At 33.7% G+C, this 26,976-nt stretch overlaps 1 protein-coding gene across 1 annotated transcript; it reads left to right on the top strand.

The window, feature by feature from the left end:
* The first annotated feature begins 20,085 nt into the window (after positions 1-20,085).
* On the top strand, positions 20,086-20,296 carry LOC113381297 (putative SERF-like protein). Its single transcript, XM_026620249.1, has one exon. The coding sequence runs from the start codon at positions 20,086-20,088 to the stop codon at positions 20,278-20,280; it is 195 nt and encodes a 64-aa protein (XP_026476034.1). The 3' UTR covers positions 20,281-20,296.
* The last annotated feature ends 6,680 nt before the right edge of the window (positions 20,297-26,976 follow it).

Consider the following 26,976-nt stretch of genomic DNA (forward strand, 5'->3'; position numbering starts at 1 on the left):
GCATTTTACTATAGAATATTTAACGAAAAATATGAAATTAATTATAAAAAACTCACGAAAACTTTAATATTATTTACTCATGCAATTATAAATTTGAATTAAAAATAATAAAAAAAAAAGTTAACATGAACGGGATTCGATCCTCCGACGATACGCATAAGCATACGCAAAAATGAAAGTTCGGTCACTCTACCACTAGACTACGAGTCAACTGATAACAGTGCACGTTGCGAGCTATGTGTAGCGCTATGGTATAGCGCGCTGCTAAAATGCAAACTTTAATTAATTTTTATAATTAAACCGCTTTTCATAGGCCTCTAATGTTTTACCACAGTCAGTTTGGGTATAAAACCTACAACTGTGCCAAATTTCATCAAAATCCGAGACGAGCAATGCGCGGGTTCTCCTTGTCAGTGTTTCAAAAAATGATAAATTGTACGTCGCTGAAACATTCAAGAGTAATATGGAAAGATATATTCGAGTGCACTAGTATGCGTTACTTTACTACTTTCGAATGCATATGTTTCAAGAATTTGGTTCGATGTAGTTACATTTACTAAAAACACTCCTATTTATGTTATTATCAATATTATTTATATCATAGTTGTTATTGATATTATTATTTATGAATATATCATTCTATATATTCTAATAAATGCATATTGCGGAACATTTTTTACGCATCTTGTTTTGAAGATTTGAAATGTAAATCAGTGCCCACACTAATAAATAATCGCGCCAAAATTTAATTTTCTGTAGTTGCAAGGATCGCAATTGCATTTCGTAATTCTTTTCAGTTTTGATCGTCGCAACAGTTGCAGGTATTTGTAGTAAGTTTAAGTAGTTAGTAAGTTTACGTAGTTAAATTTTAAATAAGTGAATATGGAGGTAAGTTCTCTTAAAAATGAATTTCAATTATTTAATTTAAATTATTTTATTTTAATTTTATTTTATTTTTATTTTATTTTAATTTAAATATTAGAAATAATCAGTTATAGTTTTTTTTAAAATAAATTTCAAAATTGGTACCATTATATTTGATAGTGTTCATGGGATATAGTGATTTTTAAAAAGAGGGTTCATGCGGACATGTACCCTGATCGTGGCCTGTATAATGAGGAGAAGACTATGTATTTATGGTAGCAGGCTATAAACTAAATAAGATGCTGAAGGCGTGCGAGCCTCCTTCGTTTAGAGATTACTCTGAATTGGAAGCTAAGTTTATGAGAAGCACCACCGATTATAAAAACGTGAAGAAGTATGTAACAAGAACTCAAAATCAATCGTGTATTGAGAGCTCAGACGATAACACTCTGAGCTCTATCTCAACGAGGCATCAGCTTCACAGATTCAATCCGTGAAAAAAAACTAACTTTATGTTACCTATTAAGACGAATGAAGAATTAGGCGATTTAGAAGAAAAGCTGAAAAATGTGGATATCTTCAGGGATTTGGTAAATACAAATATTTTCTATAGTTAATGTTTCTATAGTTAATATGCAATGTATTTAATAAGTTCTTATTTACAGTCGATTCAGCTAACTCTGACCGGCGGAACAAACAAAAAGCAATTGATTACACCAATGCTAAAAAAATGTATGAGCAAAGACCTTACAACTTTGTTTTCAAGTGTGGGTCAAAAGGGTAAAAAAAACCTCGAAAAAGTAAATGCGATTCCTGTTCAATTATTTCATCCACACACATTATCTTTTTATAAGGGAGCAATATATGGCAATCTTAATTAATTTTATATCCATTTATTTTAACAAAATCAATCTTGTTTTTTTATGTATTTCAATATCATTTGGATCTACATTTGATTTATCATGAAATTGTTCGAGTAGTCTGCATGATACTTGTTGCAAAAGGCTTTGCTGGTCCTCGTATCAATTTTAGTAACTGTCCCAAATATCTTTCAAATAAAAAACAGCTGTCCTGGTCAACACTGATTTCTTCCCTTACCGCATCATTTATCATGTGAAAAATACCATGAATATTATATACAAGCATGCATTCTCCATATAGTTTTACCAATCGCGAACAAAATTTTTCGTAATAAATAAATAATTTTATATTAGAGTTCCTGAACATACAATTCTCATAGCAGCATGAAAGTTAAGAAAATTTTTATATGGCGTTCTGGGCAGGTAAATTTTTATAGTCTAAGAGCCAGTGAACTATTTGACTAACCTGTTTTCTCAAAGCTAGAAATTTTTTTAATGATATTTTATTATCGGTACATTAAGAAAGTGCCGGTCTGGCAAGCATTTAACGATTGCGTCATCATCCCTCGAGTTTTTGAAAATGTAAAAAAACTCATTTTTTTAACTTGCTTTCACAAGGCTCAAATTTTGAGGAAGTATTCTTGTAACTGTTCAGAAAGCATATGTAGAAAGCCAGACCATTCTGACGATTGCAAGGGTCTGCCAGACGAGTACATAATAGTCACGACGCGCAAGGGTGTGGGCGCATTGCCATACATGATCGACTAATACCCTTGTATTTGAATAATTTATACGCCATTTTGAAGGTCATTTTGAAAACATCCGATATACCAAACTTTAACTTTGTATCTCACCTTATGGCCGATATATCATTGAAAATATGCCAAAGTGGCCCCTTTTTCAAACTCAATTTTTGGCGTAGCCATAAAAGATATCGAAAAAAAAATTACGTGATTTTACTCATATTGGCTTAGGCCGCTTAATGTATAGTAATATATGCTAAATAATCCTTTATTATTAGCTAAAAAGGATAAAATAATTTTTCAATTAATGTTTTCGGATAGTGCGTTTTGTTCAATTACTTTCTTATTAGCGTTATTCGGAAGCCTATTGTTTTTTCTTTTAGTACTGCAAAAATTGTTCAAATCGTGGAACACATTGAAAAATTGAAGAAACCAGAGTTTGTATACCCGCGCGTAACTCATCGCGCACTGCTATCCGATAGATACGGGCTACTATTAGCGTTACGCGCGGTGTACTGTGCATAGAACTCGTTCGATCGGATAGCAGTGCGCGATGAGTTACGCGCGGGTATACAAACTCTGGTTTCTTCAATTTTTCAATGTGTTCCACAAATTTGATTTGAACAATTTTTGCAGTACTAAAAGAAAAAACAATAGGCTTTCGAATAACGCTAATAAGAATGTAATTGAACAAAACGCACTATCCGAAAACATTAATTGAAAAATTATTTTATCCTTTTTTGGCTAATAATAAAGGATTATTTAGCATATATTACTATACATTAAGCGGCCTAAGCCAATATGAGTAAAATCACGTAATTTTTTTTTCGATATCTTTTATGGCTACGCCAAAAATTGAGTTTGAAAAAGGGGCCACTTTGGCATATTTTCAATGATATCTCGGCCATAAGGTGAGATACAAAGTTTAAGTTTGGTATATCGGATCTTTTCATAATGACCTTCAAAATGGCGTATAAATTATTCAAATACAAGGGTATTAGTCGATCATGTATGGCAATGCGCCCACACCCTTGCGCGTCGTGACTATTATGTACTCGTCTGGCAGACCCTTGCAATCGTCAGAATGGTCTGGCTTTCTACATATGCTTTCTGAACAGTTACAAGAATACTTCCTCAAAATTTGAGCCTTGTGAAAGCAAGTTAAAAAAATGAGTTTTTTTACATTTTCAAAAACTCGAGGGATGATGACGCAATCGTTAAATGCTTGCCAGACCGGCACTTTCTTAATGTACCGATAATAAAATATCATTAAAAAAAATTTCTAGCTTTGAGAAAACAGGTTAGTCAAATAGTTCACTGGCTCTTAGACTATTAGGAATGCATATAGCATGAAAAATCTAAACTCTGTCGCCTTCCATTTTTCTAGGTCCTTAAATGCACGAAGTTTCAAGATACAAGATATAATAGTGCGACTTAGAGCGCATGACAGACTCCGATGTTTTATCCAAGAATTCAATAGTGAAATGAAAGAAAATTTTTTATAGAAGAATTCGCATAAAATTGAAAACAAAGTGGTGCACATGTGGAAGACATTCCTTTTTCCGAAATTTAAAAATCGTATATATAAAAAATAAAATATTCAACTTGAGTTTACATGGTAGAAGCAACGACATGAAAAAGCCTACTTAGATAAAATATGGATCGAAAATTTGAGCATTACAAACATTGAAACGTATATGGAACTAAAAAATATAAATGGAGTATTTTCGTTTCAAGTACAGAAATAAAATCGATTACAAAATGCGCAGTCTCTTGTATGTTCAAAAATAAATCTTATGCAACGTTAAATATGTATAGCTTTAATATAGAGGCAAAATAAAAAAATGAAAGTAAAATTATAAGAAACATGTTTTACTTTTATTATAGCGATAGTATGTGCTATTAGTAACTATAATTATATTATTAATGATTCATATAATTTTACATTCATTTTAAAGTTATCACATTGAATGTATTGTAGAAATGTATTCAAGCGTTTGTAGTTTTCCAATTGTAAGTTTAGTGAAAAACAAAGAAAATTTTATTATATCTTACAAGTTTATCCTATAAGTTACATGTGTTGATCGTTGAATATTTAAAATTGGTTAAATATAACCTATTGCATTAAAAACTGATTATTCTCTTCAAGAATTTCTTAATATTTGCAAATATCAATACAAATTTTTAATATCGATTTCGAGTGCGAATCGATTTCACTCTACATTACTTTTTTTTATATAATATCCAGGCTGCATAACATGTTTCAATTTCTTTTTTATATCAATTTAACAAACTTAGTAGATACATATACATAAGTGATTTGGTAAAGATTGGGAAGAACTTTTACCAGAGATCAGTTAAGTCAGTCGAAGGTCCCAAGATTTTACAATCACAATTGAATTGGACAAATCAATCTTCACGACCTTGATTAATTTATATAAGTATTGAAATATCTTCGTTTGCCAATAGATTATAGCATTTTATACATGGTTACGATTTGCGTACAAATTAAAACAATCCTCTTGATTTGAACCTTTGAGCGAATATTATTTATTGTGATGTCACTTCCTTCTTCGACTAAACTAAGGATAGTTATACCATTTGATCCATGATTAAGAAATCCGTACAAATTAAAACTATGTTTCTGATTAATTATGCATGGCGATGAAGATCTACAAGCTAATACTATTTATTGTGATTGCACCTTTTCTAAATATCTCAAAATTATTAAATATGTCAAAATTCCTTCTGTAACTAAATTATAGACATCATTTTATTTAACATTCGGTATCGATCTTCGAGATATAATAAATCGAATAAGTAACAATAAATCAAATAGATCCAAAATTAAATAAAAAAATGTTGAAGTATGAAGTATTCATACTTTGCATCCGCTTCAAATTTGATATTTGGTTAATAATGTAAATCCAGAGCGGTTTCTTCTATTTAGTCGAAAACTACTTTGAATAATTCACAACCATAAAGACATAAATATCCTTGACTGTGCTGGAACTAACTTCTATTTGGATTTTTCAAATAGTTTGGCACAATAAAACCATCGAATCATTGCCATCACAATGATCATTATAAATCAAATTTCCTTTTTCATTGTCATGTATGATTTTTCAACAAATAGACCAAATAAAATTGTAATGTAAATAAATCATAATTACTGACACTACCGAAATCAAAATTGTATATGAAATACCGTGTATTATACACTAAATCCTCGTGTTATGCATTTGTATCAATCAAAGTCAATTCCTTTCATGACATGTTATATGCTCATGTTATTTTACGTAAGAGCAAACCTATGTTCTCTTCAAATATTCATATCGTCTGTCATATTAAAATAAATGAGTCATTATAGTAAATATTAATCATATTGTTTACTATCTTGTTTCACTTCCAAAAATACTTAATTGTTCTGGTTCCAATAGATTCGCAATTTCGTTATTATATTATAGTTAGTTTCTTTTACTTCAATTCATTCATTATCTCTTGTGTCATGTACGTGATAATTTTTCATTCCATTTATAATACTCCTATTACCATAATCTATCATCTTAACATTTCCTATTTTTTCTTTATAATTAATTTTATTTTCTTTTCTTAATTATTTATTTTAGTTCCAAATTTGTTTTGTCAGCATTCAACAAATAAAGTTTCTTCGTGACTGCTAAATATTTTAACTAATTTTACATGCACGTGTAAATAAAAAAGTGCTCATATTAGAGCTTATTATTGTAAAAGGATGTTGGAAATTGCATGATATTTAATGCTCACATTAAATTTGATCCTCATCAAAAAATAATTAAAGAAATTTTATTCATACCTGAAGGTATACTTAATCATGGTACAGAAACTAATTCAATTCTTTGGTGTAGGCAACTAAGAGGAAAAGATAGAGATGATTTTAAAAAAAACTTAAACATCAAAAACCAGCAGCATGTCGTCTCGAGCAGTTCAAAGATATAACAAAATTTACTGAATCATAAAAATTTCGTTGAGGTACACAATCTACCTTCAGAAGTTTGCATGCGTCAAGCAAAGTATGAAGAAAATAAGGAAAATGACTTTCATGCCGACGACAATGTGGATCTAGTTCTTATGATGTTACGGGAATTGACAATACCACCGAAAAAGCAAATTTTATCTGGCCTTTTAATGATAATTCCGGTAGCAGTAAGTCATGATGCATGCGATGTATTAAAAGAATATTTGCAAAATAATGCAAATAGAGTACTGCATTTTGATGCGACAGGTAGTTTAGTAAGAAAACCTCACTCCTTCTGTAGGAAAATATTTTTATATTCAGGTTTTTTATTAAGTGAACATAATGTTATATCGATTCAAACAGGTATTACAGATTGTATAGATGACTTAGGCGGTCATATGACTTAAACATGTGGTTTGCGACCACAGCTATGCAAGCATTCATGCAATAATCCAAGGTTGCGATTATACAAATTTGATTGATTAAATTATTAAAAGCTATATGTTTTTGAATGATAATAATCGACAACGAACAAATTTCTATATCGTTGAATAACTAACTGGCCGCCAAGTTTTCAACTACTTCGAAACCAGTTAATTTTCAACTAGTTAATTCGTTGCGATGAGACGGTTAGTTCGTTAATGAAGAAGAAACGGTTGAAAATAACCGTTCGTTGATTCAACGCCCATCACTAGTCACAATCATCTTTTGTTTAGACGTCGTAAAAATATTGTTTGATCTCGCAAGTTTACGTGTTCGTATTTTCTGATAAATCATCATCGAAGTTAAATCGTGTTTTAATCGTTTATAAAATTAATATATAGTTTGTAAGACTATTAATATATAGTTTGTAAGACTATTAATATATAGTTTGTAATTGGTGACTCCGACTGAAGAAAAGCGTGGCTGAGATTCTGAACTACATACTATAAGCGAGGTACACTATATTAAATAACAATGTCTTCACCCTAAATCACAAAAGCTTCGCAGGATTTGAACAGAGTGCTGAAGTTCGCACGCCAAGTGTGAGTAACTCCAACCCAAAAGAGAACTATGACTTAAAATCTGAACAAGTTTTCAACGTGGACAGGCATACAGTAACCCCGTTCATGGAAGACTCTCCTGAAATGTGGTTCTTGTTGATTGATGCAGAGTTTCAAGGAGATTAGAAGGATCAGGAGCGACGACACGAAGTATACGGCGGTATTGCGTGCTTTGGACAGGTCTACGTTACACCTGATAAGCGATGTGTTGCGAAAACCGGCAACCAAAGACAAATACAATACTTTAAAAAGCATAATCCTGGACCGAGTATCCAAGTCAAGGTCAAGGCAAGTAGATAAACTATTAACAAACATGATCCTAGGGGACAAAAAACCATCCCAGCTGCTCTGGGAAATGATTGATCTGGCTCGGAGTGCAATCAGTGAGGACATCATCCACAAACTTTGGTTGGACAGACTTCCACAGCACATCCGGCCTCTATTGCTTGTATCAAATAATATTGTACTACAAGCCATTGGTGAGATGACAGACATGCTGATAGACACAGCAAACGGAGCACCCACGAACGAAGGAGTGACCGCACCCAGGACATCCTAATTGCCATGGTGCAGAAACTCAATGCTTTGATGACGGAGGTGAAAAATCTGAAACATACCAGAGAACATAATGAGATAATCAGGACCAGAAGTCACTCCAGGCACAGGAGAGGTAGATCAAAGACGCCGTCCAAATCGCAGGTATGCTTCTATCAGAGCAGGCTTAGAGAAAAGGCAACTAGATGCATTGAACCATGTTTGTTTCAGACTCTCCTGAACCCAGAAAACAAACGTCACCTTCAACAACAGAAGCAAGTAAAGATGGTGATATTAATTCAGTCTGTCCAGAGCTCCGTCTAAGTGTGGCAGACAGAAAAACAAGAATACATTTCCTCGTAGACTCTGGCTCTGTTCTCTCAATACTTCCGGCTCGCAAGTTTGCAACCGGTCGTGCCAAGGAAGAGCTTGTTCTGTATGCAGCCAATTCCAGTCGAATATCCACCTATGGAAAGCGGACTCTTGAGCTGGACCTTTCACTGCGCAGACCCTTCACTTGGCAGTTCACAATTTGCTCATAGATCTGAAAGGCAAGAGATTGATTGATTCGACAACAGGCTTAGCCTCTGACGGCAAAGTGCTGAAAAACATCAACATTTCTACCATTAATCCACAGGAGCCTTTCAGGAGCCTATTAAATAAATGCATAACCATTACTAGAACACTACAGAGATCAACAATAAAACCATCTCCTTTTGCCCACAGGATTCCCACAACAGGTCCACCAGTTGCTGCCAGGTTCAGGAAGATTTTCGGTGAAAAAGCATCACCTGCAAAAGCCGAAATACAAAATCTACGGAAAAGGGGTATTTTAAGACATTCAAGCAGTCCGTGGGCAAGCCCAATACATATGGTTTCAAAATAAGATGGATCATATAGACTCTGTGGTGATATTATAAGAAACTTAATGCAAGCACGCTACCAGATAAATACCCTCCTCCACTAATAAGTGATGTTTTCACAAACCTTCACAGTAAAACAATTTTTCCTACCATAGATTTTGCCAAAGCATATCATCAGGTGCCGATGCATTAAGAGGATATTCAGAAGACTGCCTTTTCGACTGAAGAATGCCACTCAGACATTCCAGCTATATATAAACCACATATTCCAAGATATTGACTTGGTGTTTATATATGTGGATGATATTCTGGTCACGTCTGAGAGCATGGAAGAACAGCATCGCCACCTGCAGATAGTGTTTGAGCGATTGCAAGAACATTCACTGACTATCGACACCGACAAATGCGTCCTAGGCAAGTCCAAAGTAGATTTTCTAGGTTACAAGCTTAGTGAGAATGGCTTTTCTTCATCTACAGACCGGGTGGACAAGATCTTGAACTGTTCACAACCATCAACAGTTATGGAACTGCGTAGGTTTCTGGAAATGCTGAACTACTACAGAAAAGTTCCAAAAGCAGCCAAACTTCAATCACCGCTAAGTTACTTACATAGTTCAATTAATAAGGATAAAACTCCTATCATTTGGAACCCAGGATCTCTACAAGTCTTAGAGGACGCAAAGAATGCTCTTGCAAGCGCTGCATTACTTCACTATCCAGCTGCTTCAACAAACGTCTGCTTAGTAACTGACGCATCTACAAAAGCCATTGAAGCCACTACTCCAGAAAGCTCACATCTACTTAACAGCGGTATTCAACTTATGATCGCAAACTACTAACCATCTTTGCTGCCATAAAGTATTTTGAATATCTGCTAGAAGGAAGACACTTTGTAATCAAGACATATCACAAGCCAATCACATATGCGTTTCAGCAGAGACCTGAAAAGGCGTCAGACAGGCAGCGTCGACAATTAGAATACATATCGCAGTTCTCTACTGAAATCGTGTATGTGAAAAGTGAGGAAAATGTAGTGGCAGATACATTATCAGTTTAGATCAGTTTAGATGTAGTCTCTTTATTCACTAATGTTTCCTTAGACCTAATTCTTGAAGCCATAACGGCCAAATAGCATGACATTTCTGCGCACACTACTCTTTCCTTGCACTGGTTCAGAGAAGCAATTAAATTCATTATTAACAACACTTTCTTTGAGTTCAACAACAACTTTATTTTCAAACGTTTAGCACCCAATGGGCTCTTCAGTTTCCCCCTCCTTAGCAGAAATAGCATTACAACATATGGAATCAACAATTTTCAAGTCGTACAATCAACAAATTTTCTATTATTGTTGACGACATAATAACATGCATTCCAAACACTGGCATAATATCTCTCGTAAAATAATTTTACTCCTACAACAAACATTTGCAATTTACTTTTGAAATTGAAAATAACAATTGCATCAGCTGTGAAAAGACTTACAGCTTTACCATGAAAACAATAACATAATTACTAATTGTTATCATAAACCAACTTACTCAGGTCGATACCTAAATTATCTTTCCGACCACCCTCTCTCTACTAAAATAGGCACCATTATCAACTTAACACACTATAGGCGGGTCCCGTAAAAATCGCTCTGCGAGGACTGCTGCTTATCGGCGGGCATGCTATTATTACGCTTTGAATAGACTAACTTTGAAAGCGGGTGAAAATACTTTTATCGGATCGGTTTGCATATGATATTGAAAGAATAGCTAGTTCTTTTTTCGAGATTCAATTGATATTTGGTATTGAAAGACTTTTAGAATTAGGATAAGGATAAGAACTAATATGTTCTATCTTCAAGTTTCTTTTTATGTTCAATTTACTTTGAAGATAAATATGCAGAATTTAAAACAAAAGGGTGTTCAATATATATTTTATAGAATACTTCAGTTATTAGCAAGATTTATATGGTTCAACATCTTTTTTTTAATTATTATTTGCAATAATAAAATGCATCGGATAGCGATAGTGAGGTTTACGCCGATAATTTGTCACAAATTGGAAGTGATTTAGATATCACTGATTTTGATAGTGAATGTGAGAGTGATGAAGATTTTTTTTCCTAGAAGACGTAGAGTTTTTACCGATTATGTCCAGTGATTCTGAAGGTAGTGTTAATGAAGAAGTGGAGGGGTCAGAATTTGACAATCCTCCAATTATTGAACCATTTTTAGGTCAAAGTGGCGTTGTTTTGAAACCAAATAAACCACAAAGTGTAAGTGAAGTGGTTCAGCTATTTTTGGGTAATGATTTGTTCGACTATATGGCTGAAGAAAGTAATCGTTATCATTCACAAAATATTGATCGTTTTAAAGACAGTGCAAAATCTTTGAAATGGAAAGACGTATCTGCAGTAGAATTAAAAATGTTGAAATTACTTTTGCTTATGGGCAGAGTTCGTAAGGAGAGTAGGGATTAATACTGGTCAGAACACACAGACAGAACAATTGAAACCCCAATTTTTGCCCAAGTGATGAGCAGAGACCGTTTTCGCCAAAATTTTGAAATTTGAAAAATTATACAAGGGAGAGTTTTATATGGAAATGAAAATCTTCAGCTATTGTTGTTAGAACCTAAACCTATTTTTAGTTCTATACTAGAGTCAACAGAGTTATTTGAGTCTAGGCATTTATGCAAAGAAAAAGCATTTTTCCTACATAGGTAAAAATTGACCGGATTATTCGATTTTTTGTTCCATGTTTTCTTTGCATCTCTAATATCTACTGTCGTGTCCTACAGGTGTTATGGTCCTTATTTAATTTTTCGGTTACTTTATTTACTGTGTTGCTTTTTTCATTCTTTAAATATTGTTTGCCATGCTTAACTTCTCCTGACTTGCATTTCTTCTTTTTTTTTCTAATATAACTTTTATTGCTTTTCTCAGGATTAATTTTCTGTGTTACAGGGCATTCATTTATTAAATCATTATTGTGAAGCGTCATCAAATGTTTAATTGTATCTATGAAATGTGACGGTTTCATATATTTATTACCATGGCAGATACTGTTCTTCAATGTATTGAAAAATAATTCGACAGCAGCATTTGAATACAAATGTTTTCTGTCATTATCTAGCATTGGATCTTACCACAAAGGTATAATTGGAATATTCCTGTCCATTACCTAATTTAAGAAATCTGGAAAGCAAAAACGATTAGTAAATCCTTCTTTGGCATAATCTTTTCGGCTTCGCATTTAATATGAAGAAAATCTTTATAAAATAGACTATTTCGTAAAAGATCTCGGCATGGTTCACGATCATTTATTTCTGAAACATTAGTATCAGTCAAGATTGTCTTGTTTGATACTGAGTCATTATTTTCAAATAGATTTTTTTCCTTGATCGCTAAATCTATTTGTTCATTATGATACTTGCTACCTGTACATACATTTTTCGAGCATGGTTTAAATCTCTACATCTTTTACCGAAAAGAAAAATAATTGAGCTACAGCTAACGATATTATTTCCTGATTACCATTTGCAAATTTTTTGCATTATATGACGGTCTCTTTGTGAAATGACAGCAACATAAATGTTATGTTGTTTTCTGTAAAATGTTTAAAACTAATTATATACTTGGTTACAAAAATAAATCTTTATTTCTTTAATTTCACAATATTTTTATAATATACAAAATAAAATCCCGACTGGTCAATTTGATATATAATAATCATATCAGTATATCAACCCGCCTCTTATATAGGTAACAATTGATTATATAACAGGTACGTTCTTGTGACGACTTGCATGCAGTCGTATATAGTTGTATGCGTACGGGATGTATCCCGTAACCAACCATTATCATTCAAAAATATATATCACTTATTATTATAATCAATCAAATTTATTATTGCAACCTTGGATTATTGCATGAATGCTTGCATAGCTGTGGTCGCAAACCACGCGTTTAAAAGGCATATGACCGCCTGTAACATTATCGCTCTAACATGTTCACTTAATAAAAAATTTCATCAATGGATATGTAAAACGAGCTGTATTTGTGGGCACTGTCTAAACTACCTGTTGCATCAAAATACAGTACTCTATTTGCATTATTTTGCAAATATCCTTTTAATACATCGCATGCTTCATGACCTACTGCTACCGGAATTATCTTTAGAAGGCCAGATAAAATTTGGTTTTTCGGTGGTATTGTCAATTCCCGTAACATCATAAGAACTAGATCCACATTGTCGTCGGCATGGAAGTATTTTCCTTATTTTCTTTATACTTTGCTTGACGCATGCAAACTTGTGAAGGTAGATTGTATACTTCAACTAAATTTTTGATTCAGGAAATTCTGTTATTATATATTTGAACTGCTCGAGACGACATGCTGCTGGTTTTTTATGTTTTTAATGCAAGTTTTTTTTTAATCATCTTTATCTTTTCCTCTGAGTTGCCTACATCTAAGAATTGGGTTAGTTTCTGTACCATGATTAAGTATACCTTCAGGTATGATTAAAATTTCTTCAATCATTTTTTTATGAGGATCGAATTCAATGTGAGCATTAAATCATACAATTTGTAACATCCTTTTCCTCCTTTTGATTTCGGTTCTTGGGACAATAAGCTCTACTATGGGCACTTTTTTTTTATTTACACGTACATAGCGAAAGTTCAAATCGCAAGGATATATTGCAGCTTTCCTAAAACACTTTAAAAATACTTCTTTATAATATTTTATTTTACTGTACCATCTACATAATGGAATAAATCCTCAAATCTGAAGAAAATGGCTTATTTTCCTTCGGGATTTTGTCTGTAACACTAATTGATGAGTTTTCGATATTACTGTATTCTAAAGCACAATTAGAAACACCAGAAAAATTGCCAGTCATCGTGCTTGACAAAACATCCATTTTTGTAACAATATGAGAAGATACTCTAAAAATAAAAGGTTAATATTTAATAAGGATAAATTAAGATAAGTATAATTGTGTAAAATATTTATTATACTAAGTAAAATATATATCAGTCGTTTTAAACGCATTGATTATCTCTTGTAATATATTGTCCTCAAATTGACCCTGTCTTGTTTCAGTCGCACTTCAGCTAGGGTAATTGATTGAAACCAATCCAATACGTGCGGATGTAACTTCTTTATCTTCAATGTTTGGCCGTGATAGCGTGTCTGCTACCACGTTAATCCTTTCCGGGGTGTAATCAATTTGTAGGTTGTACTGCTGCAGCAGTAATGCCAATCGCGCCAGTCGACCACTGGGCGATTGTAGGGTCATTAACAATTTTAGAGGCCTGTGATCTGTGGTTATCGTTATCGTGGCCCCTTCGATGTATCCACGGGACTTGTTAACGGCCCATACCACCGCCAGTGCTTTGCGTTCCGTGGTGCTATAATTCCTTTCAGCCGGAGTCAATAGTCGGCGCCTTCTCCTTGCAGTAATACTACCACTAGAGCGTAGCTGCTTGCGTCGCTTCGCAGGGTGTACAGTTTGATCTCGTCTGCCTGCCTCAGGATAGGGCTTGTCATTAGTGCTTCCTTGGCATGCCGGAAAGCTTTGTCCTGGTCCTGTCCCCATTTCCACTCGTTATTTTTTTTTTGTTAGCTGGCTCAAGGGTTGGGTACCTTTGCAAAATCAGGTACGAATCGTCTATACCACGAGCAGGTTTGTAGAAATGTCAGTAATTCCTTAACGTTCCTGGGGGTTTTCATTCCTACAATGGCCGCTACTTTCTCTGGATCAGTCTGAATTCCTTCGGGCGTCACTATATGTCCTAGGTACTTTACTTCGGTGCAGAAGAACCGACATTTCTCGCGGTTCATTCGCGGTGCCTGAATTTTCGCGAACATGTAGTCTAGAGATGATGAAGGTGTTGAATCCAGCCTTCTGATAATACTATTAGGTCGTCCAGGTAGCTTAGAATTGGTACGTCGGGTAGGCCGGAACGGAGACGGTCCATGAGGCGTTGGCGTCTATGGTCGACATGACCTTGGCTCGGCTGGTCGATTCGTGGTAGAGGATAGCTGTCTGCTGTCGTAATGGCGTTGAGTTTACGGTAGTCTACGCATACTCTAGTACGACCTTCCTTCTTTGGCACCATTACCACCGGAGCTGTCCATGGTGAATCGCACTCCTCGACGATATTCTGCCTGATCATTTCGTCGAGTTCCATTTTTAGTGCCACGCGTTTGGCAGGTGATAACCGGTACGGTGGGACTGCGATGGGCGCATGATCGCCTGTGAAGATATAATGCTCGGTATGGTTACGCGGGCCTTTTGCTTCCTTGTTTTGTACCTTCCATCGATATTCTTCTTAAACTGAATGTCCCTCATTTTCGCGCAGACTCAGCTCCCTGGCGCTTAAAGAGGCTATGTGTATTGTAGGGATGATCGTAGCCGAGCGGAAACAGGTATCGAACAGTGCGTCCAAAGTGTGCTGTTCGTCCTTCTTCTCCGGTGGCGTAGCTGAACGAAAACAGGCATCGAACAGTTCGTTTAGTGCCTGTAGATCATCTGTTTCATCCGTGTCCATCTCTTCTTGTGTTGGTACGGGAACGCACATGGCAGCCTCATTAACATGCTCTGCCGATCGTGCTACTTCGACTGTCTAAAAATTTCATCCTCTGCTGCAAAAGGGTACTTTCGCGTCTGGTCCGAAAAGTTCCACGTGCGGTGCTTCATGTCTAACACAAGACCGGCTTTGTGCAAGAACCGGGCGCTTGCCGCGGATAACCCCTGCTTTTCCGCAACCATAACAGGAGATTCTCGCTCCGCTGCGAGTTTCTGACTTCTTCTTTGGAATCTGCTTTGTCCCTTGGCGTTTGCGACATTTTGTAATCGTGTGTCCGATGTTGCCGCAAAAAGAGCAGGTTGTCCGTCTTTCCACCGGATTGCTTTCTCCCTTTTCTGCTTCGAAAATGTTAGCTTCTACGTCGCGAGCTCTTTGAAGCAGCTTATCGAACGTATTAATCGTTGTCCGTGGGATGCGTTCACGGATCCGCATATGCATTAGCCTGTAGAGCATGTCTATCTGCATATCTGTCGAGATATCGTAGGACAACTGTCGCTATCACTCCATAGTCATTTTCCTCCGATATATTTAAATTCACTCCGTCTGTAATAATATCGTCAATCGCCAATATTTCGTTAACCCCCCTGCATTTGTGTTAACTATATGCACTCTCTTTTCAATGGTCACCTCCAAATCATCGTGCTGAATCATACCTCGCCCCAATAGACATGACGCATTCATGGTATTTTCTGGGACTACATACAAAGTTAGTGGCACTTCTGCCCCATACTCCGGAAACGTCAACCGTAGTTTTGCAATACGTTCAACATCTAACCTCGAAGGGTTAATGCCCTCGAACCCGGCTTTTGTGCTCCATGCCTCCACTGGTGTTCCATTAGGCACACAAGATCGCTTGGTAATCGATATTACTGAACCCGAGTCTATCACACTCTCAAACTACACGTCAAAAACCTTTGTTTCAACCTTGTAGGCCGGTATGGGGTTTATTAATAGTGTAGTGCTATCCGGCGCCACCTGCGCCGTACTGCGGACATTTTTGCAAAATCTCTGTTGATGCTTCGTTAAGCCACAGTTGTAGCACGCCACTCCATCATTTTTTGGTTTCATACATCTGGATGCCATATGTCCTACTCCACCACAAATAAAACACCTCACCGGGGAATATGCACCGTGTGGTTCCACTCTAGGGAACCCTGTTGGCTGTATCCTCTTAGGTGGCATCATATTGAATCCGCGTTCCTCCGCTGTCAGCTCGTTCATCACACTTAGCAGGGTCGCTAAATCTTTGAATTGGTTCATTTTGGCTTGAGCCTAGAGTGGCGGGTTGTCGAAGCCGTCTATCATATAGGCTAGCAGGCCAGACTCGATAAAACCCAACCTATTCCCTAGCGCCATCTTCTCCTGGAAGTATGCGCTAAATGGTTCTTGTTTTCCCCACCTCCGAGACTCGAACCTTCTCATCCGAGTCATCGGGTCTTCTCTATTCTTGAAAAATGCTGTTAGCGCCCTCTTAAGCTCATCATATGAAGAGGTTTGCTGCTTGCTGTCATATAATTGTCTCGCGCGCCACGAAAGCTTCGATATCATCAGCACCACTATCTTCTTCTTAGCCACCTCGTATGCGTCACGCACGGCCTCAACGCGTTCAAACCATGTCTCGATGCATTGATCACACGATCCGTCGAATACCGGTATCGTCGCTAACAATTCGCTGCTCGAGATGCTCTCGTTTTTATCACCGATTGTCGCCCTAATAAGAGTAATAAAATCTGTCAACGATAGCACTCTTAAGGCTTCTGGCACCGAGCTCTCAGCATCACCTCCGGTAGCCATTTTACCAAATCTTAATTTATTTTCGCAATCTCAAGTTTTTAGTTACAAATGTCGCAGCTCTGCGACTCGCCAACGCCAATATCACGCCATGCTTTCGATCTTTTCTTCCACTTTGTTCTTATTTTACTTAACCACGTGTTAACTTCACTTCTGCACAACCACACAAAACTTACAAAATAACACCTGCACTTGTACGATAGAGTAGCACATCTTGCTTTCTATCGCACCCCGTAATTATAATCCGCCTGATTAATAACACGGGCACCCCAAAAGATTATTGAAATCGCCTATCTCAATAATTCACTCCAAAATGTTCTCGAATAAATCCTCGACGTTCCGATCTAATCCCACTTCTGAGCTTTAAACTAGATTTACTCTAGTATTATTTAATTAATAAAACACCTTATTACTTCTTTACAAATATATTTAATAATCATTCACCAAGTTAACACCACGCCGAAATATACAACACTCAACAAGTTACCGCCAGACACCGATTCGCACACAGATACACACTTCTGTTCCATAAGGATCAGACACCATGCATATACACACCATAGAGCACACACATTTCGGGAAAGTACCCTGAAAGTATATAAAACATTACATAGTATAAAGTAATATTTTAAATAAGAACAACTCAAATGCAAAATATAATTTATTGATAATTATGATTTGGCCAATTCATTATCGTCGTATGCTCTGATAGAAAATTGTTAATGCCATGCCACATCAATTGATGTATTAAACTAATTGCGATTTCTTTTTGTTTCGGATTCATCAATTCGAGAGTTTTTCCGAAATTTCTTGCATTTTCATTTCTCGAGATTTTTCCTGTTCTATTTTATCCATGTGTTGTAGAAGTTTGTCTGTCAACTGGTCTCGTTTTGTTTCCTTACGACGAAACGAGGTCGTCGGCATTTCATCAATCTGCTCGAAATTAAAATACATTATATATATATATATATATATATATATATATATATATATATAGTTTTGTTAATTGTAAGATTACTAATTTAAAATGTCATTTGATAAAAAAAAATACTCACGTCTGAAAGTTCTTCTAATTGCTCTTCTGAACCTCTGCACAGAGACCTCATGTTTCGGTAGTGTCGATCATCTAAAAATTTAAGATGATCAAAGTAACAGAGTTTTGGCTTGTAGACGTTTTGTGCGCTACAGCCCGAGGGCATAGAAGCTTTTACCTAGAATAACATACTGTTAGATTAACACAGTTCAAATCATCTAAACTAACAATTAGTTTTGATAATATTGTCTTTATATTGTGAAGTTTTTAATATTATTAAATACCTTGTTAACCTTCTTGTTAAAAACGCTCCTAATACTTTTAATTTTTTTAGCCACTGTGGCTATAGTTGCATCTGGATTAATTTCTTTAAATGCCGGCAGCATTGAATTTAACGCATTATTGCGCATTTATTTATTATGATATGCCTCGTCACTTATTGACCACAAACAAGTATGAGCTTTGTACATTTCTATAAATTTAACTATGAAATTTTCTGAATCCATATCTATAAATCCATCAAAATTGTTATCAATAATTGTTCAGAATGTGCTAATTATAACTGAATATATAACTAAAAACTAATACGTACCTATATTTTCCTATTCAGATTTCTAACTAATAGAACTTTCACACTTTCATACTTTCACACGATTATAATAGTCAAACTAAAATAATTTTAAGCAATGCAATTCTTCAAAAATAAATATAATATTGAATTTTTTTTAAAAAGTTGTCCGTTTTTAATTGCACCTCAAAAAATATGAGTCATTGGTTTGGAATTTAATTTCACTTATGAAATCCACATTGCACGACTCTTTCTCGTATCTGCATTATTGTAAATGTAGACGTATATTCCAAAATTAAAGACCATGTTTCAGTTTAAAATTAGGTTCTAATATAATGTAAATCGTGAATAATTAGTTATAACTGCTATTGGTCTACATTTGAACAATATTTTGAGCTATATATATTTGCGACAAAATTCATTCCAAATTCATCTGTTGCAACTGTACAACATTAATTTAATATAAATAAGTTTAATATAATTTTTATATAAAAAATAAATGTTTAAATAAAATGAAAACAAACAAAAATTTACAACAAAAGTCGATTTTATCACATTTCACGTTCGAAATATTCATACTTTTGTCTCTAATGTTCAAGAAATATGAATGAAAATCTGTTCGATCGTCTGGGACGCCAAAAATTTTTACATTGGACATTTATTGGTCACACCGAGCTAGTTTCGCGAGTGAAATCACGTAATATTCTCTGCTAAAACTTCTCTTTCAATAAGCGGGATGATCTTCAAGCAAACATATGATTTCATAAACCATTCGTTCATAAATTTGATTCCATAAATGTTGGTCTTTGGTCTAAACTGTCGACAGAGTTCAAACTGATTCTATGACTACGATTTCTCGGATAAACGCCAAAATATTTTTTTTTTTTCAATAATATAAAATTTCGGCTATAAATTGAGATTTTTAATATACTCTACGTCCTAAATGAGATCCACATGTGCACGATGAACAAGACTAATTTTAAATCGGTTCAGTATTTTAGGCGTTCATCGCAGCCAAATAACGTGACACTAACTGTATATATATTAAGATATATATTATTAATGCAAATCTGTATTTGCTTTTTAGTCTTAGGGCTGTCGGTTTCATAAAAACTAAAAGTAACAAGAAGGGCAGCGAGCGCTTGCAAAATTATTAAATTATTCTTTCATTGATAGTCGGATTTTAAGATTTTAGTAAACAAAAATGACAAGAGGAAATCAAAGAGATTTAGCACGAGCTAAGAATCAGAAAAAACAAACCGAATTAGCCAAGAAGAAAAGTAGCGCAGATAAAAAGGGAATGACATTCGAGCAACGCAAACACAGGGATGCTAAGCTGATGCGTGAAAAACAAAGAAAAAAAGAGCAAGAAGATGCCGCAGCCTCTGGTAACAGTTAATTCAACAAAACACAAATATTTTCGAGAAGAATGCTTGTGAAAAAAAATAGAACTAACTTACTTACTACACGACTAACATTATTATGAAATAACAAATTACATATATCAAGTTATTGAACCTCATAAGGCTTTGGAATTTCAATGAAAAGGTTTTATTTTCAAATTTTTTATTGAACATTTTGGGCACACAGTTTGTCGCCTTTCTTAGCAAATGCTCTGCAACTTTTCTTTAAATATTACTTGTTAATTCAAGAGTTTATCTGATCATGGATTGGAACTAGATCTTCTCGTTTACTGTGTTAAAGCACAAGAAAACATCTATCACAGCACATACATAGAAAAAAGTTCGATTATATATTAAAACTTGGCAAATCTTGAAGATCGTTCGATCCCAGGTCAAAATTTTGGCATATGGGTTGAAAATGTATCGTATTTATTTTTTTCTCAATGAAATAAATCATCTGAAATTATGAATATTCAATGAATTAAAAATGGAATTAAGGTTAAAATAATATTTATTTCACCGACATTTGTTATATAATATATTTAATATAATTGAAAATTTAACTTACAAGTATACAATAAACATAACCTAACAAAATAATACAATAAGAATCTAACTAAATAATTCAATAAACCTAACTAAATTTAAAAACCTGTCTTCTGTTCTTCTCTTTATTTCTAGTGTAACTGCTCTGTGCATGACGAAGCCATTCTCTGATATAATCACCTACTTGAGCCTCCGACACTCGAATATCATTATAAATAGTTTCGGCTACAATCTCTAAAATTATTATTGGTTTAAAAAAATTAATACAAATATTTTATAAATAGAAATGAATTAATAAATTAAAATCAGACTTTTATATTGTATAATGATTTATTTATTATATTTAATGAAAATTTATGAATATTATTTTATTTTAAAGCATTCCATACTTTCGTTTTAGAATTTTCAATATTGCTTCTTCAATTTGTATAATTGGTTCTTGGAACTTCAATCTATCTTTTCGGATTTTTTCTAATATTGTTTGCCTTTTACGGCGCTGCTTTCTTCTTGAAGTTGCAATATGTTCTCGAAATTCATATGCACTATCATCCCGCGCTTCTGCATTGTTTTCCATTTTATGTACATCATTTGTTTCCAGTATACAGATTATTTTCATATTGTGGCTATTGCCATATATTTCATCACTCTTCTGCATACTGGAAATTGAAATTTCCTTGTCCTATTAGACATAATTGTTAATATGTATAAAATTATTTTATATATTTTCATCATTATTCGTATCAGTAGCTTGACTGTCAACATATTTTTTATAATTTCGTTGAAGTACTCTCCAACGATTTTCAATATTCAGTAAATGTAATGCCAAATTTAATATTCATGTCATTTTTGATGACAATCCACATAGCCCTCACTGTTCTCATTTCTAATGAACCAACATTTGGCTTATATTTTCTAAAACATTCTATTAAAAATGCTGTTCTCTCAACAGCCCAAACACCATCTTGAACTCCTACTGCTCCATTAGGTAATATCAAAAATTCTTCTAGTTCTATAAAATAATATATATTTAGCAAAATGAGAAATTAATAAGAAGTAACAATTTATTATTATAATAAAAAATTATTATGTATATATATATATATATATATATATATATATATATATATCTTGTTAAGAACTATTATGTATTTATTATAATATTTTATGTTTAACACATTTTCATTAAAATATGTTTGTAATTTAATCTTGTATGTTGGTACCATTTATATAAAACTTTTATAAATCGACCCATATCCCACAATAAGGGCCGAATCAGGTGAAAACTGATTATTATTGAGCGCGAGTTAGTTATGTTTGAACCGCCAACAAGTACAGATTAAAAATATCAACACCCAATAATGTAAGTTACAACAAAAAAATTTATAAATCTTAAAAATTGTTTGTTTTTACATATCAAGAAGAGAACAAATAATTAATATCTCTTCATTTGGTGGCAGCTAATTACGATACCTACTCCGAAATCTATAATAAAATAATAAAAAAATGTGTGTTTGAAAACAAACTTCAACTAGTGAATTCAAATTAAGTGTTATCAAAATTGTGGTGATAATATTGGCGCGTTCCTAAATAATAAACGAGATAATAATTAATTATTCTACAAATATCAATCAATAACTAATAACTGTAATAAATAAAAACCTAAACTATGATAAAATAGTACTCCAGTATAAAATACAACAATAATAAAACAAATCATCAAACTAGTGGGGCGCATGGCATCGTGCCTTAAGGCAAATTGCTGGAACTTCCCGTACCAAATTTTTTTTTTTTTTTGAAAAGATTAACATTTTTGAAAAAAATTTACTCTGAAAAAAATAGATTTTGAGGAACTATATGAATTTTTGACAAAAACTTACTTTTTGTTGAAAAATTTATTTTGAAATATTTTGGAAATTCTGAACTTTTTTTCAAAGCAATCGTACTGCTTTAATGCATAGAGACTAAATATCAAAGCGCGTAAGCGCCGTGTCGCTGTCTAACGCATAAGCATTGGTACGGAACCCATAGGAGTGTTAACAAAATGTATACTTATTGTTAAAATCTCTATAAAATATCTCATAATTTGATGTGCATATGTCTAATGTCTAATGATTATTGTTGACCGCCAAATGTTATTTTTTTTTAAATTTTTTTTACTAGATCTCCGAAACCGCTAGACCTATTATCATGAAAATTTGATCAAATCTTCATCTTGATAATGCAAGTAAAATGTTTTTGAATTATACAAATCGGACGCTCCGTTCTCTTAAAAACTGAGTTACCGTTTTTGGCACTTTTTGCCCCGTATCTTCGGAACGGCTAGGCCTGTCTTCGCTAAAGACTAATCAACACGTCTTCTTATCAATACAAATCAAATATTTTTTGAATTAGTTAAATCGCTTCATCTGTGTAACCGAAATCGTCGACAAAAATTTGTATCCGAACACACACACATACACGCACACACACACACGCACATACACACACATACATCAATTTTTTCTAAGGCATGCCAAAATGTTCAGAAGGTTTTAAAACGTAAAGATATAAAAAAAAACGATTTTTTGCGATTACTATAACTTGCTCTACGAGAAGTTAATTATAAATAAATCAATTTATCATCTCCATAACATTAACAATCGTCATTTCATTTCGAATTAAATTTCAAAAAAAAATAGTTGCCAAATTTACACAAAATTGAAAAAGTGCTCCCGCATAGTCACAGTCTAAACGCATTTGCAAATAAATCTGTGCGACATTTTCACTTATACTATGCTTAGCTTGGCGGCATTTTCACATTTTTCAATAATTTTCACAAAATTGTAAAAGTGCTCCAGTACATAAACAGTCTAAACGCACTTGCGTAAACATTTCTACCAGAGTGGCGCTTAGACTGTGCTTAGCCTGGGTGATTTTTTGAATTTTTAATCCAAAATTACAAAAAAAATTTTTTGAAAAAAAAATTAGAAACAAAAATTTTTTTTTCCAAAATCAATTATATTGTTGAAAGAAGCAGAAAGTTCTTTGAATCATTTAAATCGGACGCTTAGTTCTCTCAAAAACAGCCATTTTTTTAACATTTAGCTCTGTATCTCCGAAACCTCTGGCCCTACCTTTGCCAAAAACTAATCAGCACATCTCCCTATCAATAGGAATCGAATGTTTTTTAAACCATTCAAATCGGTTGATCCGTTCTCTCAAAAACTCGCTTTCTATTTTTTGCACTCTTTGCTCCATATCTCCGTAACGGCTGGACCTGCCTTTGCCAAAAACTAATCAGCACATCTCCCTATCAACAGAAATCGAATGTTTTTTAAACCATTCAAATCGGTTGATCAGTGCGCCCGAAAACGTGGACGAAAAAACGCGGACATACAAAACACACACACACACACACACACACACACACACACACATCCATTTTTTCTGAAGTATGCCAAAATGTTCAGAAACCTTCAAAACGTCGAGAAATGTAAAAATTTTTGATTTCGATTTTTGGACGATTACTATAACTTACCCTACGGGAAGTTAATAAAACTAAAATAATGTGTTAAAACCGAGTAATCAAGTGCATTACCGAACTTTTATCAATATTATCTATGAGAAATCAAACCAAAACTTAAAAAGTGATTCATCCACGCTATTTTGAGACGCGGAACGAGCAGTGGTAATTTTCCAAGAAGACGATTCTATTGTGTATATTCGAGCCTAGCGGATAACCTGGACAAGGATCTATACCTAAGCAAGGGCAAGGGACCATTCAATCACAAGATGGAGAATACAATCGGTAATGGTAATAAAAATAAATTAGATTTAAATTTAGCTCTAGCTATTATTCCGAATTTTGATGAAAATGAAACCAATGTCCGTGCATTTATTGATGCATGTGACTCGTTACATGTAAATTTGTTACCGGAGGAAGCACATAAATTATTTTTAATTGTAAAAAGAAAGTTACCAAGTAAAGTATTGGTTAAAGTTATTCGTAATTCGTAAATTGCAAATTATTCAGTATTAAAAACACATTTATGTAAAGAATATTATGACCAAACTTCTGTTTCCACTTTATATTCCAAACTATGTTAAACAATTTTCAAATGAATCTGTTAAATCTTTTGGCGATAGAATTTTAGATATAGTTGATAAAATGTTTAACAAAGACTGCGATTCTCAAGGGCAAGAAATATCGGAAAGATTACGAATTGTATATATGGAGACGGCTCTTAGAAGTTTTGTCGATCGTATCCAAATTCCATTAAAAAATTTAATTAAATCATGTAGATTCAATGGCTTAAAATTTTAAGTCTTAAATGATGCTACCAATTTTGCAGTGACTGAAGATTTATCTTCATCACATATTAACGTAAATTGAGAATTATGTAAAAAAAAATAGAGCACACCGCTGATAATTGTTTTTTTAGAACAAAATATAATCCAAATAATTTTTCTAAGACGTGTAGTTATTGTAAGAAAATAGGTCATAGAAATAATGAATGTAGGCATGCCAATCGTAAAAGTTTCATTCAAACATCGCATAGACCAGTATCCTTCACCTCAAAAATAAACTAGTTGGTATTGGTATTTAGCCTTGAGGCAAGTTACATGAACTTCCCGATTTGTAAATAATCGACTTAATCTATAATAAACAAATTAATTACGGCAAAAAATCTGTGCGTCCACACGCACACACACACATTCACACACATACTTTTTTCAAATTTTGTCTCATTCGATTCAGAATGGCCTGAAACGTCCAGAAAACATAAAATTGGCGAATCGGATTTTTTGATGAAAACATTAACTTCTCCTTCGGGAAGTTAATAATACAGATATAAAAGAAGTGGAATATATAAAACACCTTATAATACACAAAAAGCTAACATAGACAAAACATGTAAATGAAATTAAAAAGATATTAATCAGTAAGATAGCGGCATTAACAGGAGTTTTAAAAAGGATCCATTCTTTCGGGGGAAAAAAATAAGATATTGATTTTAAAAGCGGTATATAATACCCATAATTTTATATGGAATAAATACTTGGAGTCAAACAACTAAAGCTAACTTACATGATATACAGAGAATAATGAACAAAGCCATAAAAATATCGTATTATTTTCCACACTTAACACCCATCAAATACTTACAAACAGAAACGAATATTGATTCACTAAACAACATAATAAAAATTGAGAAATGCAAATTAATACACAAAACAAAATATAACAGAATTAAAACAAATACAACAATAGACACAAATCAAGATATATACGAACACTACACTAGACAACAAAACAATTTTCACATTGAACACAATAGAAAGAATAAATTGAGAGGAAATGTCATATGGAGCACTAGTTGAATATATAATGAATTGCCAAACGATGTTAAGATGACCAATGATGACGACAAATTTAAAAGAAAAATAAAGAAATATTATGAGGAAATTGAAAATTGAATACATATTATAATTATGATAAATGTTACATTGTAGTATAATAAAATAGACAAATGATATGTATAAATAAAATAAACATTCACCGGTGAATGTGCAGAGTGCACATTCACCAAGAGTGCACATTTACCGTAACATATATAATAAGTTATTTTAAAATTGAGTACCCTCATCAATCATATCTCCCCTTTGTATTGAAATCATTGTATTATTATCTAATTCTATTTTTTCCGCAACACAGTTTGAATAACCTTCTCCTTCACCATTTCACAATGTGTTTTAGCAACATTTTTATTTAAGCCTTCGATTTCGATTCTGCATATAATCAATATAATCGCAAGAACCTCGGCAGCTTGCGCTTCATTTTCACTTGATATCAACCAATACAAACATTTTTGGCTATACATGAACGAAGGGATTTTAAAATAATTGTGTATAACTTATGAAAATCAATGCGTTTATAGTATGATGATAAATTTTTAGAAAATAAATAGTCGGCATATTCTACAATTGTATTGTAATTGGTGAATGCCCTCACGCAAATTGACAAACGTGCTTGCGACTGATCACAGACAATTTCCTTCGGAATAGAAACTCCAGATCGCACAAATTCTATTAGCCACGCCTGTATGGCTACCATATGATGCGCTTCTGATAACATTTGATCCACTGGAAATGTTCCACTATCGGTG

Source organism: Ctenocephalides felis, unplaced genomic scaffold (assembly GCF_003426905.1).
Source record: "Ctenocephalides felis isolate EL2017-DRISC unplaced genomic scaffold, ASM342690v1 CF-g0.4_SCAFFOLD_02772, whole genome shotgun sequence".
In the NCBI taxonomy this organism is placed as follows: domain Eukaryota; kingdom Metazoa; phylum Arthropoda; class Insecta; order Siphonaptera; family Pulicidae; genus Ctenocephalides; species Ctenocephalides felis.

Excerpts from the sequence above, each read along its gene's own strand:
- LOC113381297 (XM_026620249.1), top strand. The coding sequence starts at position 20,086 with ATGACAAGAGGAAATCAAAGAGATTTAGCACGAGCTAAGAATCAGAAA.